Source organism: Pristiophorus japonicus, unplaced genomic scaffold (genome assembly GCF_044704955.1).
Source record: "Pristiophorus japonicus isolate sPriJap1 unplaced genomic scaffold, sPriJap1.hap1 HAP1_SCAFFOLD_404, whole genome shotgun sequence".
In the NCBI taxonomy this organism is placed as follows: Eukaryota; Metazoa; Chordata; class Chondrichthyes; family Pristiophoridae; genus Pristiophorus; species Pristiophorus japonicus.
Genome location: NW_027253915.1, coordinates 293,404 through 312,332, shown reverse-complemented (window position 1 = coordinate 312,332; position 18,929 = coordinate 293,404). Strand labels below are relative to the sequence as shown.

The following is an 18,929-nucleotide window of genomic DNA, read 5'->3' as shown; positions in this document are numbered from 1 at the left end:
GGTAAGGAGGATGGGGCCTCTGGGGATTGCAGCCAGAGCCAATTCCAAGGCACCACGGCTGGCCCAGCAGCACAGCAAGGAGGGCAGAACAACAAAAGATCCCTCGTGATAGCGGATTCTATAGTTACAGGAACAGACAGGCGATTCTGCGGGCGTAGACATGACTCCCGAATGTTTATCTTCCTCCCTCGTTCCAGGGTAAAGGATGTCACAGAGCGGATGCAGGTCACCCTGGTGGGAAAGGAGTCGGGGGTGGGGGGGGGTAAGCAGCTCGAGGTCATGGTCCATATAGGGTGAGTGATGAGGTCTTACAGGGAGAATTTATGGAGCTTGGAAAACAATTAAAGTGTAGGAAATCAAAAGTAGTAATCTCTGGGTTAATACCGGTGCACCTGCCAAAGAGTAAGAATAGAAGGAGAGAGACGATGAGCACGTGGATGGAAAATTGGTGTAGAAGGGAGGGCTTTAAATTCTTGAGGCATTCGGACCGCTTGTGGGGAGATGGGACCTGTATAAATCGTACATGTTGACCCTCAACAGCGCCGGGACCAATATCCTCGCGGGGAGTTTTGTTAGTGCAGTTGGGGAGAGTTTGAACGAGCTTGATGGGAGGGAACCTGAGAACGAATACAAAAGAGATGTAAGTAAAGCAGAAGTTGGATAGCACGAATCTCGAAAGCGCATCTTTAAGACAGAGGAAACATGGCTTAGTACGTAACAAGCAAGGATGTCTTCCTGTGCTGAATGGTGCATATTTACTGCAAGGAGTATAGCGAATAAGGCGGATGAGCTAACAGCACATGTAGACTCTTGGGAGTGTGACCTTATAGCCATTACATAAACTTGGCTGAAAGAGGGGCAGGTTTGGCAGATCAATATCTCTGGCTGACAGATTTTTAGGCAAGAGAGAGAGGGGGGCAAAACGGGGGTCGGTGTTACAGTACTGATTAGATAATCACTTACAGCGGTGAGAAGGGATGATATGTTTGACGGATCATCAACTGAGGCCAGATGGGTCGAATTGGAAAAAAGAAATCGTCGATCACACAGCTGGGAGTGTATTGTAGACATCCAGAGAATGGGAGGGAAATAGAAGGAGCAAATATGTAGACAAATTGCTGTGAAGTCTAAAAATCATAGAGTAGTAATAGTAGGGCACTTTAATTATACGAATATTGATTGTGACAAATTTAGTTTGAAAGCTATAGAGGCTGACAATTTCTTGAAATGCTTTCAAAAGAACGATTTTAGTCAGTATTTAGCAAGCCCAACGCGAGAGCGGGCGGTCTTAGATTTTTTTGGGGAAACAAACTGGGCAGTTTGAAGTGTTATTCGTGGGGGAATAATTGGGTGACTGTTACCAAAATTCAGTGAGATTCAAGTTGGTTATGGATAACGACAAGAATAGGCCTGCAATAACATTTCTGAATTGCGGAAAAGTTAATTTTGCTAATTTAAGGAGTGATTTTGCCAGAGTGGACTGGAAATAGCTAATTGTGGGTAAATCGGCTTCGAACCAATGTGAGGCATTCTACAAGGAGATCTGGAAGGTAAAAGCCAAACGTATGCCCTTAAATGAAATGTTGGAAAAATAATTCTAGAGCGTCCTGGATGTCTAGGGAATTATAGGTGAGGATTAAGAAAAAATTGGACGCATATGTCACATATCAATGGCTTAATATTTTAGAATTTGTACAGAAATATAGAAAGTTAAGAGGCGAAATTAAAAACGATATTACGAAAGCTAAGAGTGAGTATGAGACTTTCTTGACCATTAAAATCAAGGAAAACCCTAAGATGTTCGATAACAATAAAGAGTAAGAGGGTAACTAAGGAAAGCGTAGGGCCCATTAGAAATCATGAAGGTAATTTTATGTCGAGACGGAAGATGTTTGCAGGGTTCTTAAAGAAAACTTTGCATCTGTTTTCACAAAGTAAAGAGGTAATGCAGATACTGCTATCGAGGAGGATTGTCATATTCTGGATGAAATAAATATGGTGAGAGAGGAAGTGTTGAGGAGTTTAGTAGCTTTGAAAGTAGATAATTCCCAAGGCCCGGATGAAATGCATCACATGCTGTTGATCCAAGTAAAATATGCAATAGCAGAGGCCTTGACCTTAATTTTCTAGTCATATTTGGATATGGGCATGGGCCGGAGGATCGGAGGACTGCTAACATAGAAACATAGAAACATAGAAAATAGGTGCAGGAGCAGGCCATTCAGCCCTTCTAGCCTGCACCGCCATTCAACGAGTTCATGGCTGAACATGAAACTTCAGTACCCACTTCCTGCTTTCACGCCATACCCCTTGATCCCCCGAGTACTAAGGACTTCATCTAACTCCCTTTTGAATATATTTAGTGAATTGGCCTCAACTACTTCCTGTGGTAGAGAATTCCACAGGTTCACCACTCTCTGGGTGAAGAAGTTTCTCCTTATCTCGGTCCTAAATGGCTTACCCCTTATCCTTAGACTGTGACCCCTGGTTCTGGACTTCCCCAACATTGGGAACATTCTTCCTGTATCCAACCTGTCCAAACCCGTCAGAATTTTAAACGTTTCTATGAGGTCCCCTCTCACTCTTCTGAACTCCAGTGAACACAAGCCCAGTTGATTCAGTCTTTCTTGATAGGTCAGTCCCACCATCCCGGGAATCAGTCTGGTGAATCTTCGCTGCACTCCCTCAACAGCAAGTATGTCCTTCCTCAAGTTAGGAGACCAAAACTGTACACAATACTCCAGGTGTGGCCTCACCAAGGCCCTGTACAACTGTAGCAACACCTCCCTGCCCCTGTACTCAAATCCCCTCGCTATGAAGGCCAACATGCCATTTGCTTTCTTAACCGCCTGCTGTACCTGCATGCCAACCTTCAATGACTGATGTACCATGACACCCAGGTCTCGTTGCACCTTCCCTTTTCCTAATCTGTCACCATTCAGATAATAGTCTGTCTCTCTGTTTTTACCACCAAAGTGGATAACCTCACATTTATCCACATTATACTTCATCTGCCACGCATTTGCCCACTCACCTAACCTATCCAAGTCACTCTTTAGCCTCATAGCATCCTCCTCGCAGCTCACACTGCCACCCAACTTAGTGTCATCCGCAAATTTGGAGATACTACATTTAATCCCTTCGTCTAAATCATTAATGTATAATGTAAACAGCTGGGGCCCCAGCACAGAACCCTGCGGTACCCCACTAGTCACTGCCTGCCATTCCGAAAAGTACCCATTTACTCCTACTCTTTGCTTCCTGTCTGACAACCAGTTCTCAATCCACGTCAGCACACTACCCCCAATCCCATGTGCTTTAACTTTGCACATTAATCTCCTGTGTGGGACCTTGTCGAAAGCCTTCTGAAAGTCCAAATATACCACATCAACTGGTACTCCTTTGTCCACTTTATTGGAAACATCCTCAAAAAATTCCAGAAGATTTGTCAAGCATGATCTCCCTTTTACAAATCCATGCTGACTTGGACCTATCATGTCACAATTTTCCAAATGCGCTGCTATGAAGTCCTTAATAATTGATTCCATCATTTTACCCACTACTGAGGTCAGGCTAACCGGCCTATAATTCCCTGCTTTCTCTCTCCCTCCTTTTTTAAAAAGTGGGGTTACATTGGCTACCCTCCACTCGATAGGAACTGATCCAGAGTCAATGGAATGTTGGAAAATGACTGTCAATGCATCCGCTATTTCCAAGGCCACCTCCTTAAGTACTCTGGGATGCAGTCCATCAGGCCCTGGGGATTTATCGGCCTTCAATCCCATCAATTTCCCCAACACAATTTCCCGACTAATAAAGATTTCCCTCAGTTCCTCCTCTTTAATAGACCCTCTGACCACTTTTATATCCGGAAGGTTGTTTGTGTCCTCCTTAGTGAATACTGAACCAAAGTACTTGTTCAATTGGTCTGCCATTCTTTGTTCCCCGTTATGACTTCCCCTGATTCTGACTGCAGGGGACCTACGTTTGTCTTTACTAACCTCTTTCTCTTTACATACCTATAGAAACTTTTGCAATCCGCCTTAATGTTCCCTGCAAGCTTCTTCTCGTACTCCATTTTCCCTGCCCTAATCAAACCCTTTGTCCTCCTCTGCTGAGTTCTAAATTTCTCCCAGTCCTCAGGTTCGCTGCTATTTCTGGCCAATTTGTATGCCACTTCCTTGGCTTTAATACTATCCCTGATTTCCCTAGATAGCCACGGTTGAGCCACCTTCCCTTTTTTATTTTTACGCCAGACAGGAATATACAATTGTTGTAATTCATCCATGCGTTCTCTAAATGTCTGCCATTGCCCAACCACAGTCAACCCCTTAAGTATCATTAGCCAATCTATCTTAGCCAATTCATGCCTCATACCTTCAAAGTTACCCTTCTTTATGTTCTGGACCATGGTCTCTGAATTAACTGTTTCATTCTCCATCCTAATGCAGAATTCCACCATATTATGGTCACTCTTCCCCAAGGGGCCTCGCACAATGAGATTGCTAATTAATCCTCTCTCATTACACAACACCCAGTCTAAGATGGCCTCCCCCCTAGTTGGTTCCTCGACATATTGGTCTAGAAAACCATCCCTTATGCATTCCAGGAAATCCTCCTCCACCGTATTGCTTCCAGTTTGGCTAGCCCAATCTATGTGCATATTAAAGTCACCCATTATAACTGCTGCACCTTTATTGCATGCACTCCTAATTTCCTGTTTGATGCCCTCCCCAACATCACTACTACTGTTTGGAGGTCTGTACACAACTCCCAATAACGATTTTTGCCCTTTAGTGTTCTGCAGCTCCACCCATATAGATTCCACATCATCCAAGCTAATGTCTTTCCTAACTATTGCATTAATCTCCTCTTTAACCAGTAATGCTACCCCACCTCCTTTTCCTTTTATTCTATCCTTCCTGAATGTTGAATACCCCTGGATGTTGAGTTCCCAGCCCTGATCATCCTGGAGCCACGTCTCCGTAATCCCAATCACATCATATTTGTTAACATCTATTTGCACAATTAATTCATCCACTTTATTGCGGATACTCCTTGCATTAAGACACAAAGCCTTCAGGCTTGTTTTTTTAACACCCTTTGTCCTTTTAGAATTTTGCTGTACAGTGGCCCTTTTTGTTCTTTGCCTTGGGTTTCTCTGCCCTCCACTTTTCCTCATCTCCTTTCTGTCTTTTGCTTTTGCCTCCTTTTTGTCTCCCTCTGTCTCCCTGTATAGGTTCCCATCCCTATATAACGTAGTACCCTAGTTTAAGAAGGAACAAAGAAATATGAAGAGCAATTACAGGCCTGTCAGCCTAAACTCAGTTGTCGGAAAAGTATTGGAAAAAATCCTAAAAAAACAGGATATGTCTGCATTTGAATAGGCAAGGATTAATAATGCACAGTCAACAAGGATTGTTATGGGAAGATCAGGTTTGAATAACCTAATTTAATTTTTTGAGCAAGTAACCAAGAGGGTCGATTAGGGTAGTGTTTCCAATGTAGTGTATATGGAATTTAGCTAAGTTTTTGATAAGGACCCACATGGTAAACTGGCGATGAAGGTTATAGCTCATGGGATCCAGGGTAAAGTGACAATTTGAATCTAGAATTGGCTTGGAGGTAGGAATCAAAGAATAATTGTTGATGAATGTTTTTGTGAGTGGGAGGATGTTTCCAGTGGGGTCGTACAGGGCTCAGTAATGTGTGCCTTGCTTTTTGTGGTATATACCAACGATTTATATTTGATTAAACGGAGTATGATTGAGACGTTTGCAGACGATTCTAAAATTGGCTGTGTTGTTGACAATGAAGAAGAAATCATGGGCTGCATTAGGATATGAATCTAATGGTCAGTTGCGCAAAGCAGTGGCAACTGGAATTCATTCCAGAGAACTGTGAGGTGATGCAATTCGGGAGGGCATTTTAGTCCCACCCATTTTTAATTAAGGGCACATGATTGACCTGAGCCTTCTGGATCTCCACCTTCAATGCCTCCCAGTGTTCCGACATAGATTTACCCAGAAATATCCGTTTCCAGTTCTCTGTGGCCAAGTCACCCCTTAACTTAGCAAAAATATATTTTCCCCAATTTGGAACATTTATTGCAGGCCTATCCTTGATCTTATCCATAACAAACTTAAATCTGTCTGAATTATGGTCACTGGCAACCATGCGCTCTCCCACTAATACACCTTCAACCTGCCCAGATTCATTTCCCAAAACAAAATCCAAAACCGCCCCCTCTCGTGTTGTGCTTGTTACATACTAGCTAAAAAAAAGTTATCTTGAATGCATTTTAAGAATTCCACACCCTCGATACCTTTCACACTATATTTGTCCAAATCAATATTTGGATAATAAAATACCCTACGATTATTACCCTATGTTTTTTACACTTCACTGCAATTTGCCTACATTACCTGCTCCTCTATTCCACTCCCACTGTCTGGGGGCCTATAATATAAGCCCGACATTGTGATCACCCATTTAAATGTTTCAATTCGAATCATATGGCCTCATTTGATGGTCCCTCTAAAATATCATCGCTCCTCACAGCTGCAATAGTTTCTTTAATCAGTACCGCATTGCCCCCTCCTCCTCCTTTTACTAACTTTTCATTTCAGATATATTTAATTGAATTTGCTGCCATGGTGGGATTTGAAATCAAGGCTCTGGAACATTACTCCGGGGCTCTGGGTTACTAGTCCAGTAACATAACCACTATGGTGGACCGGGGAAATGTGCTGCATAAATGTGGTGCAAAAAGGGAGTTAGATGAAGTCCTTACTACTCGGGGGATCAAGGGGTATGTCAAGAAAGCAGGAAAGGGGTACTGAAGTTTCATGTTCAGCCATGAAATCATTGAATGGCGGTGCAGGCTAGAAGGGCTGAATGGCCTACTCCTAGACCTATTTTCTATGTTTCTATGATTCTAAAATGTGTTGCATTGAAATGGGTTAAGTGAAGCTGCTTGTTCAGTGACTGTAATCAATGTCAGTCTGCACGATTTAACTGAAGCTGTTTGTTCAGTGACTGCAATTAATGGTATTCTCCATAGATCCTAATGTATCTGTGATTGGTTTCCCTCTTCTATTTAAAAGGAATTCCTTTCAAAGTATTATCGCAGAGTATCAGTTAGAGTTTCACCGACGGCACTAACAGGGATCAGAACACGGCTCCACAGAGAGGCAGCCAGAATCTGCATTCTGGTAAATTGGAATATTACAACAATGGATTGGAATCTGACAACAGTGAATTGGAATGTTCCAACAATGGACAGGAGTTTCATCTGGGAGTTTGACATTCTTTATGAACATTATAATAGAATTCCATTACACATACGGATTGAATTGGCACTTCGCGCTTTTAAATACATTTACTATCCGTTGCTTGCTGTTGTTGGTGTTCCGGGTAAGTCTCTCTCGATCCAGTTTTTAACTCGGCAAACCATGGCTAACTGTATATCTGTTCTTGTAATTTACTTTGTCATCTCGGTTGAATTTGCTGTCCGTGGTAAGATTCTAAATCCAACAATTAGATCTGTAAATCACGTTTCACTGTATTATTCTGCTTGCCAGTTAAGTCGCTGGTCCTTATCACAAACTCAGTTTTCTGTCTATAGATGTATTCCCTCTCAGTGAGCAATATCTGATGCTGATTATGACGGATCACAAACTGTGCCTTATCTTTGGCCCGGAGCTGAGTTCCGACCTCACATCCTCTGAATTAACAATCCTGCCAACTACTTCCTCCATAATTTCGTCTGCTCTCTGCACCATATCAGGCTTTGTGCTGCATAAACACTCATCCATTTATTTGTTTTATCTCGACTCATCTATTCGAGAAGTCATACAAAACTCTGCTGTCCACATCATATCTCGCACCAAGTACCTTTCCACAATCATTGCCATGATCACTGCTGAACATTTGCTCCTGATCCTGCAATCTCTCAGTTTTAATATTTCCATATTTAAGATTTAACTTCAGTCTTGTTGGCCTTCATAGCGAGGGGATTTGAATAGAGGGGCAGGGAGGTGTTGCTACAGTTGTACAGGGCCTTGGTGAGGCCACACCTGGAGTATTGTGTACAGTTTTGGTCTCCTAACTTGAGGAAGGACATTCTTGCTATTGAGGGAGTGCAGCGAAGGTTCACCAGACTGATTCCCGGGATGGTGGGACTGACCTATCAAGAAAGATTGGATCAACTGGGCTTGTATTCACTGGAGTTCAGAAGAATGAGAGGGGATCTCATAGAAACGTTTAAAATTCTGACGGGTTTAGACAGGTTAGATGCAGAAAGAATGTTCCCAATGTTGGGGAAGTCCAGAACCAGGGGTCACAGTCTGAGGATAAGGGGTAAGCCATTTAGGACCGAGATGAGGAGAAACTTCTTCACCCAGAGAGTGGTGAACCTGTGGAATTCTCTACCACAGAAAGTAGTTGAGGCCAATTCACTAAATATATTCAAAAGGGAGTTAGATGAAGTCCTTACTACTCGGGGGATCAAGGGTTATGGCGAGAAAGCAGGAAGGGGGTACTGAAGTTTCATGTTCAGCCATGAACTCATTGAATGGCGGTGCAGGCTAGAAGGGCTGAATGGCCTACTCCTGCACCTATTTTCTATGTTTCTATGTTTCTATGTTTCTTAGGAGTTTTTGTGGGGATTTCAGGAGAAATGTTGATTCGCGCAGTGTGGGATAGGGGTCTGGAACTCACTGCCTAAAGGTTGGTAGAAGCAGAGAATCTCACCACATTTAAAAAGTACTTGGATGTGCGGTTTTTTTGTGATGTAACCTACAAGGCAATGGAACAAGAACTGGAAAGTGGGATTAGATTGGGTACCTCTTTGTCAGCTAGCCCGGACACGATGGGCCGAATGGCATTCATCTGCACTGTAAATTTCAATGATTCTATCATCAAATCCCACCATTGCCTCACCCCTCGAGTTAGTCCCATTTCACACTGCTGTGGAAGTCCCTGGTAATCTCTATCCAGCGATTAATTCTGTAAATATTGATTATATGTGTTTCTCTCCTCATCCTTCGCTATCCTATTCACTCTTCCGTTGGCTATTAATTTTGAATGTGAAACATTTTACCAATATTTTAATTTTCTATATTCAACTCAGGCAAAAAAATTGGTCGAGAAATTTTATAAAACGAACGTCAGTATTCTCTCTCTCTCCTGAACGTTTGTAACAGTGAAATGAATGTTGCCTTGGTTTGTTAGATCTTAGACGTGATGGATTAAGATCATCGACCTGAAACGTAACTGTGTTACTCTCTCCATGGGTGCTGCCTGACCTGCTGGGTATTTCCATCATTTGCTTTATCCATTTCACGTTTCCAACATCCACAATATTTTGCTGCTGTTTTCACCTAATGCTCATTATGGTTACTGACACCCACATTCATCTAATTAAAATATGTTACTGACACACACTCTCACTTAATCTCCGGTAATGTTACTGACACACACTGTCACCGAATGTCCACTATGGTTATTGACACACACTGGCACCTATCATTTGGTACGGTTAATGACACACATTGTCACCTAATGTCCAGTATGTTTATTGACACAAAATGTCACCTATATTCGGTATGGTTAATGACACACAGTATTCGAATGCTAGATATGGTTATTAACACCCACTCTCACCTATTGCTCGGTACGGTTAATGACATACAGTCACCTAATGTCCAGTATGGTTACTAACACACACAGTTAATTAATGTTCGGTATGTTTATTGACACTCAGTCACCTAAGGTTCGGTATGGTTGCTGACACATTTTCACCTAATGCCCTTTATAGTTGCTGAAACACAGTCACCGAATGCATGGTATGGTTACTGTCCCATACACAGTAACCTAATGCTCGGTATGGTTACTGGCACACACACAGTCACCTAATGTTCGGTATGGTTACTGACACATCGCACATAATGCTAGGTGTGGTTACGGACATACACTATGGCACCTAATGGTCGGTATGGTTACTGAAATAAAGTCACTGGAACAAATGCTGGCAGATCATCATTAATGTTTGAAAAGTTTAGTCATCTTTCAGTTCCAGTCAGTGTCTCCTTTGCAAACCTGTGCAGTTCTGCATTCGTGGCACTGTTTCCGATGGTCAGAATAGGATCACAAGGATAATTTACAGTCTCACAAAATGTTCATTCAGACAGATCTCTCTTGCCTTATTCCAAATCTTTGTCATGAATTTACACGTGGATGCCATGTCTGTCTGGCACAGGTCTCTATCGCCTCCTGCTATATTTCAGGATAAATAATCACAGCTAATTTAACCGAAGTTTTGAGAATATGAAAGTCTATAAAAATGTTCTCGTCTAATTTTCTGTGGACAAGTGAAAACCAGCAAGTGAGAAAGTGCATGGACAAATCTCTTCTATTTTTGTTAATATCTTTTACTAACTCTATCGCTGACTCTTTGCCTGAGGGATAACTCGCCTGGTCTCGATACTAATACATGCATTTTGTCGGGCATTACCTGGTCAAAGATAACTATTTCTCTTATTTCGGTGCTTATTTTTTGGAAATTTATTTGGCATATCTTCCTTTCAATAAGCGACAATTGCAGTATTTCAACAACAATGCAAAAAACTAACTATTTAACACATTCTCTCAGACCTTTTTATTTGTAACTACATGCATACGTATTCACTATCTTACCATTGTCATATTATATCCGTACATTTGAAATACAATTGCCAGTAATCATTGCATGACGAGGGAAATAGTTTTGCAGTTTGTTGTTGCATTCATTTCTCTTCTAAATATAATGGATACTCTAACCAAGCAGGAAACCAGCGCAATTTCCAACTTCCTAATCCAGGGGCACAGAAGCGAATTACACTGCTCCAAATGCTGACTGACGCCGGGACACGATGGTTTCATGAGAGGTTCTGGTCCTTTTTGTCCTGGTACCTGGTACGGCGCTTTCGTCTGCAGGGATAAAGGTAGTTCTATCATTTGACATCCCATTGATCAAACATCTATTTATTTCCATTTCATTTATTGATTCCACGATAAATTATTGATAATTCTTAAAGTAGACACTGTATTAAGCCCCAGGAAATATAATTAGACAATTTCATCCAATGTTGTAGAAACATAGAAACATAGAAAAACAAAGCGTAGAATTAGGCCATTTCGTCCCATCGTGTGCACGCCAGCCGAAAAAGAGCCACACGGCTCTCGGTCAGCAGCCCTGAAGGTTATATCTAAACATATGAACAATTAACCATGGTGGAAAGGTAAAGAGCAGCCAGGCTAACCAGTCTTCCGCATACAACTGCGACAGACATTCCATCGAAATATTCTACACTCTAACCCAGCCCGAACCATCTGATCTCTTGGGAGGCGCAGAAAACCAATAAAAACCCAGGCGAACTGAGGAAAAGGAATCTAGGAAAATTCGTCTCCCAATCATGCAGGCGATCTAAACTAGTCCAGGAGATCACCATGGCCGTATTCGATTTGCTGCAGTAATTACCATCGTATCTGCGTCAGCCAACAGCAGGTTATATATTATATTCCCACTTAAGAGCACTAGGTCCTAATCCTGCAGTTTATGCCACTTTAAATTCCAACCACGCACATTTTAAATGTGGTGATGGTTTTTGCATCGACCACCTTTTCCAGTCAGTTCAGTCCAGTAACGCAGAACCCTCTGCGTGAAGAAACCCCCCTTCAAATCCCCCCTAAACCTTCCAACAACCACCTAAAACTGCTCCTAATTGACCCCTCCACAAATGGAAATTGGCCTTTGCTATCCACTTCATCCAGACCCCTCAAAATGTTGCACACCGCAGTGAGGTCTCCTCGCAAACTCCTCTGTTCCAATGAGAACAGACGCAGGCTATCCAATCTTTCCTCACAGCTACGATTCTCAATTCAAGGCATCATCTGCACCCTCTCTATTGCAATCCTATAAGACGGCACCTAGAACTGCAATCAGTATACCAGCTGTGGCCTAATCAGAGTATTATACAATGTAAGCTTAACATCCCAGCTCTTGTATTCGATGCCTCGCCCAATAAAGCAAGAATTCTATATGCTTTCTCCACCAGCTTTTCCACCTTGCCTGATATTTTCAGCGATCTGTGTGCAAACACTCCAAGGTCCCTCTGCTCATCAACACTATTAAGTCCTCCCAAAATGCATTAGCTTAAACTTCTCCGAAAGAAATTCCATTTTACCACTTCACTGCCCACCAGTCCGGTATATTGATATTCTCTTGCAGTCCATGACTTTCCTTTTAAATCGCAATCACACAGACAATTTTAGTATCATGTGCAAACTTACTAATCATGCTCCCTATATTCAAATGTGGATCAGTGATATCTACCACGAAAGCAAGAGATCCATACTGAGCTCTATGGCACACCAGTGGAAACATCCTTCATGTCACAAAAAGATCCATCAACCATTACATTTTGCTTCCTATCTCTAATCCAAATTTTGATTCATGTATTCACTTTGCCCTGGATACCCGGAACCCATGGGCATTAACATTCATGACCAGTCTAACATGTGGGACGTTAACAAAAGCATGACCTACCTTTAACAAATCTGTGCTGACTGCCCCTAATTAATCCTTGCCTTTCCAAATGTAGTTGTATCCAATAATTTTCCCATCTCTGAGATTGGCTGACAGCCCTGTAATCATTTGGCCTATCTATTTTTCCCTTCTAAAACAACGGTAGCACATTAGCAGTCCGCCACTAATCCGGCACCAGGCACAAATCCAAAGATGACGGGAAAATAATGGTCAAGGCCTCTGTTATTTCGTCTTTGACTTCGCTCAACAGACTTGGATGGAATTCATCCGGGCCTGGGGAATTATCTACTATCAAAGCAGCTAAACCCCTTAAAACCTCATCTCTCATTATGTTTACTTCATCCAGAATTTCACACTCCTCGTTGATAGCTGTATCTGTATTTTCCCGTTCCTTTCTGAAAATAGATGCAACGAATTGAAAAAGAACCATTCCAACATTTTCTTCCTCCACACATAGATTCCACTCATGGTCTGTATTATGCACTACCCTTTCTTTAGTTATACTTTTGTTCTCAATATATTTATGGAACATCTTTGCGGTTTCCTTAATTTTATTGCCAAAAAATGTACATTTCGATAATGATTTGCACTTTTCACCCCAAATTCCATTAAACTGTTGCTCTTGCTCACAGCTGAGGTATACTTTCTCTGTTTATTTCCCTTCCTCACAGTGAACGTAGTAACGATTGTGATCCTGTCTCGGGGAAAGTGCGGTGTCTCTCAATGTGTCACTCGCTACCTAGTGGCCATGGCAGCTGCGGATCTACTGGTCATTATCCTCGACCTGATATTGAGGCACATTCCGATTGTTTATCGGCGATATTTATATTTCCTGTTCTCCCTCCCCGTGTGTAATGTTCACGCTGTCCTGGTTTATGCAGCCACAAACTGTTCTGTCTGGTTCACTGTCACTTTCACCTTTGACCGATTTGTGGCGATTTGCTGCCAGAAGCTGAAGACTAAATATTGCAGCGGGAAAACGGCGGCTGTGGTTCTGGGAACAGTGACTGTGATGAGTTGCTTAAGTGATATTTTCTGGTATTTTATGCTGTCAGATGCATATCAGCAATTTAATAACCCCTGGTTTTGTCGTATACAAAGCAGAGTAATGATTTCGACGGTCTGGGGAACAATCGAGTTCCTGCATTACATCCTCACCCCGTGTGTCCCATTTGTGATCATAGTGCTGCTCAATGCTCTCACCGTCAGACACATTTTAGTGTCCAGCAGAGCCCGCAGGAGACTCCGGAGTCCCAGCAATGTGGAGAGTCCCAGAGACCCAGATATGGAGAGCCGCAGGAAATCCATCATTTTACTGCTTCTTATCTCGGGGAATTTCATCCTGTTATGGTCGGTATATATGGTGCATTCTCTGTGGGGCGCATTGCGCTGGTTCGATGCTTGGCAGATATTTCTCCCGTCTTATGTGAGGGAATTTGGATTCATGCTGCAGCTGCTGAGCTGCTGCACAAACACCGTTATTTATTGCGTGACACAAACTAAGTTCAGAGAGCAGTTGAAGAATGTGGGGAAATATCCCTTAACTTTGTTTGTAAAATTCATTAAAAGATGAGAAGCAGCGGAGACTTTGCTGCCTCCGACTCCCTGCGTCCTGATATTGTGATCGAGATGCTCTCACTGCGTGGAACCAGTGTTCTGGCTGAATATTAGCACGTTCACTCACAAACTGTGAACACTGGGCACGCTGTGAGGGACCCATGATCGGGGTCAACATTAATATGCTCACTCACACACTGTCTACAATGCGCTCTGCGTGAGCATTCAGTGATCTGGGCGAATAGTAACACCGTCACTCACTGCTTGTCTCCACTCGGCTCTCGCTGATGGGCCAGTGATCCGGGTGAAGGATCACACGCTCACACACTCACACACTCTCTAGACTGGGCTCCCTGTGCGGGGTACGACTCTCTCTCATGCCTTTCTGGAAAGGCACCCCTGCCCTGCACAAACATGGACGGCCGTTACATGCTTCCTGAGTCAGTGCAACTTCTGTCCGCACGAATACTGGCAGCATCTCCAATAAAGGCTTTGTAGACCTTTGCAATCCGATATAGCCACATCTATTCATCATGTCCATTAATGAATCATTATAAAACGTTAGAAAATCATAGATTCAGATAATAAAATTGTTACAGCATGGACGAGGCCCATTCGGCCAATCGAGCCCATGCCGACTCACATCCTGTCGCACACCACCTCGCCATTTCTCTGTAGTCCTGCACTGTATTTCTTTCATTTAGAAAGGTCCGGGTGAATCAACGACTGGCAATATGGATTTGTTAAGGGTAGGTCGAGTCTGACTGATATTTTTGAATTTTTTGAGGATGCAACAAGAACTCTCGATGAGGGCAGTGCATTTGCTGTAGTGTCTATGGAGTTTTGCAAGGATTCTGATAAGGTGTCACAAAGCAGATTGTTCTCGAAAGTAAAAGCCCATCCAGGGCAAAGTGGCAAGTAGGATCCAAAAAATGCTCAGTGCCAGGAAGCAAATGGCAAAGGTTGATGCGTGCTTTTTGACTGAAAGGTTATTTTCAGCGGGGTTCCGCAGTGCTCAGTACTACGTCGCTTGCTTTTTATGTTCAAAGATTTAGAGTTGAATGAAGAGGGTATTAATAAGAAGTTTTCACATTATACTATAATCGGCTGTGAGGTTGATAATAAAGAAAAAAGCTGTGGACTGCAGGAAGATATCAACGAATTGGCCAGGTGGGCAGAACAAATGCCAATTGAATTCAATGCGGAGAATTGTGAGGTAATGCATTTGAGGAGGGCTAACGAGGCAAGTGAATACGCGTTAAATGGTAAGGTACTGAAAAGTGGAGAGGAACAAAGGGATCTTGGAGTGCTTGTCCACAGGCCACTGAAGGTTATATGTTAATGAGATGCGATGGTAAAAAGGCATTTGTTATACTGACGTTTGTTAGCTAAGGCATAAAAGACAAGAGCAGCGAGATTATGTTTGAACTGAATAAAACACTATTTAGGCCAGTACTAGAGTACTGCCTGAAGTTCTGGTCTCCATATTAAATGAAAGATGTGATTGCACTAGAGAGGGTACAGAAGAAGATTTACAAGAGCGATGCTTGGATTGGAGAGTTTTGCCCATTAGGCATGTTTGGATTGGTTGCGTTTGAATGCATTAGAACAGAGGAGGCTGAGGAGAGACGTTGTTGAGCAGTATCAAATGGTTCCCGCAAAGGTTTGTCACCATCCTCTGCATGCTCCACGAAGGCATGGAAGCCGGGATTCTGAACAACGGACCCATCACAGACCCAACCCACGTCCGCACCGGGGTCAAACGGTGCTGCGTCATTCGCGCCAACACTCTTCTCGATCTTGCTTGCTGCAATGCTCCACCTCACACTCAACAAGCTCACCACATGAGTGGAAATTGAACACAGGACCAGTAGGAACCTGTTCAACCTTCGCCACCTCTCGGCCAGAAAAAAGACCGTCCCAACCAATGTCGTCAAACTACAATATGCGAATGACACTTGCGTCAATGCACATTCAGAGAATGAAGTGTCAACATCCAAGGAGCATCAATTTATGTAACTGGGGGAGGATTAGAGGAGGTATGAGAGGAAATGTCTTCACCCAGAGGAAGGTGGGGGTCGGGACCTAACTACCTGACAGGTTGATAGAGGCAGAAACACAAACCACATTAAAAAATGATATTGGATGTGCTCTTGGAGTACTCTAAGTTACAGGGCTACGGAGTAAGAGCTGCAATGTGGGATTAGGCTCGATAGCTGTTTGGCGGCGGCGGGGACACGATGGGCCAAAACGGGCTGCTTCCGTGCTGTAAATTTCTGTGCTTCTATGATTATCCGACTCCCTTTTGATCTGCCTCCACCACCCTTTCAGACAGTGCATTCCAGATACTAACCACTCGACGTATAAAACATTGGTTTCTTTGCCATTAACCTTAAATCTGTGTTCATTGCTTCTCGACCATTCCGCCATTTCTCTCTATCTACTCTATCTGGATAGCTGGTGAATTTGCAGATCGCTATCAATTCTGCTCTCAATCTTCTCTGCTCCAAGGCGAGCAATCCCTGCTTCTCCAGACTATCAACATAACTGAAATCCTTCATTCCTGAAACATTCTCGCAAAAGCTTCACTGAACCCTATTTGCCGTCTTCACATCCTATCGAAAGTCCGATGTCCAGAATTGGCCACAGTACTCCAGTTGGGGCAGAACCAGTGTGTTATACCGCTTCATCATAGTTACCACATTTTGTATCACATAATTAAATTTATGAAGCCCAAGATCCCATAAACATTATTAACCGCATTCCCAACTGCCCTCTGCATCCACATCGACGTCAAGAATATATATCAAGAAAATCAGTGGTCCTAGAACCGCCCCTGGCGAACACCACTGTTTACTTTCGTTCGGTCCGAAAAACAACCGTTCACCACGACGATCTGTTTCCTGTCACTCAGGCAATATAATATCCAAGATGTCACTGTCCCTTTCATTCCATGGGATTCAAACTTGCTTGCAAGGCTATTATTGGCAAGTTGTCAAAATAGCTTTTGGAAATCCATATACTGATCAAAAAAGTTGTCCTGAACACACATCAGAAACTCTGCAGCTCTCTGCCATTTACACTATTACAATCCGAGTCTAGATTAGTATCGTTGAAGTCCACCGTTTCTACTTCCTGAGAGTTCTTGCTCCTCTCTCTATGGCTCAGTTAAATTGCTCCTCCATATCTTTCCCAAAATGTGAAGTTCTATATAATACATCTTGTAGTTTGATGTCAACTCTATTATTTCTCAACTCTAGCCATATAAATTCTGTGTTTGACCCATCCAGGTTATCCTCCCTCTCCAACACGATAACATTCTCCTTATTCAATAATGCCACACCAAAACCTCTCTTTCCTTCCCTATTTTTCCTGTAACATAACCAGGAATATTTACTAGCCACTCCTGTCCATTGTGCCAGGTCTCAGTTATTGCTACTATATCATATTCCCATACGTCTATTTGTGCCTGCAGTTCATTTGCCTTGTTTCCTACACTTCGTGCATTCACATCCATACAATGTAACCGCAACTTGGAATATCCATGTATTCCCTCTCAGATTTACCCAAACTAATTACCATACTATTTTAGTGCACTCAGCCTCCCTAATATTTTGAGCAGCCCCACACTCTCCCCGTTCTAATTTTACATCACCCTTCCAGATTAGTTCAATCCCTCACCAACAGTACGAGCAAATCTTCCTTTGAGGGTACTGATCCCAGTTCTGTTGAGGTGCAACCAGTTCGTCTTTAGAGATCCCACCTCCACCAGAAAAGATCCCAAGGCCTCAGGAAAATAAAGCCCAGCCCCTTGCACTATCCCTCCTGTCACGCATTAATCTGCGGTATCCTCCTATTTGTTTACTCATTCGAGCATGGCGCCGGAAGTAATTGGGAGATTATTACCTTGGAAGGCATGCTCTTTAAACTCTCTATTAACTCCCGAAAATCTACTTGCAGGACCTCATCGCGCTTTGTACCTATGTCGTTGGTACTGATGGGGAAGAGGAGCTCTGATTGTTCAGCCTCCCCTCTCGGAATGTCCTGCAACTGCTCGCTACCTTCCTTAATCATGAATCATGTGAGGCAACATGCCATCCTGGATTGTCGAAAGTCGCAAAAACGCCTGTTTGCTCCCCTGACTCTAGAATCCACTGCCATTATTGCTCTTCCATTATGCTTCCTCCCCCCGATACAGCTGAGCCAGCCATCGTGTCGTGCACATGGCTCTGGCTGCATTCCGCAGCGTCCCTATTGCCCTCACCAGTACTCAGAGCAGAATACTGGTTGGAGACGGCGATTCATGCATGGGACTCTTACAATACCTGCTTGGTCCTGTTTGTCTCTCTGGATGAATACTCTTAAGCTGCGGGGTAATCACCTCTATAAACATGCTATCCACGCAGCTCTAAGCCTCAAAAATGCACCGCAGCGACGCCAGCGGCTACACAAGCACCGAAGACCAGATCTCGGGGTCCTCCAGCTGATGACAATTGCTGCACATGTGTTTGCCCCAGACGCGGAATGCACCCAATACTTTCCAGTGGACTGAGCTGTCCTATTTAATAGAGTAAGAATTGACTTAAAAGAAGTGAACATAAAACTTTGAAAAACATTCACCAGCTACAGACCAATCATTTTCATCCCATTTGCCGAGCGCAGTTTGGGTATTTCACTCTGACGTCAAGCTTTCAAATTCTGCATGTGATGAGATGCTTGCAAATCTATTTTCATTCCCCATCTCGCCGCCTCCGCACACGAGCATGCCGCGCTGTTTATTCCA

The 18,929-nt window shown here is 43.2% G+C and overlaps 1 protein-coding gene across 1 annotated transcript; it reads left to right on the top strand.

Annotated features, from left to right (window-relative positions):
* Positions 1-523: 523 nt before the first annotated feature.
* On the top strand, positions 524-14,162 carry LOC139250617 (probable G-protein coupled receptor 139). The gene is made up of 3 exons (XM_070873013.1): positions 524-640; positions 7,107-7,416; positions 13,261-14,162. The coding sequence occupies exons 1-3, from the start codon at positions 524-526 to the stop codon at positions 14,160-14,162; spliced, it is 1,329 nt and encodes a 442-aa protein (XP_070729114.1).
* The last annotated feature ends 4,767 nt before the right edge of the window (positions 14,163-18,929 follow it).

What these genes read in the sequence shown, in the direction of transcription:
- LOC139250617 (XM_070873013.1), top strand. Translation starts at nt 524, where the DNA reads ATGTTGACCCTCAACAGCGCCGGGACCAATATCCTCGCGGGGAGTTTT. An exon ending in AGAACGAATACAAAAGAGAT is followed by an intron (nt 641 to 7,106) that starts GTAAGTAAAGCA and finishes TCTATTTAAAAG; the next exon opens with GAATTCCTTTCAAAGTATTA. An exon ending in TGCTGTTGTTGGTGTTCCGG is followed by an intron (nt 7,417 to 13,260) that starts GTAAGTCTCTCT and finishes CCTTCCTCACAG; the next exon opens with TGAACGTAGTAACGATTGTG.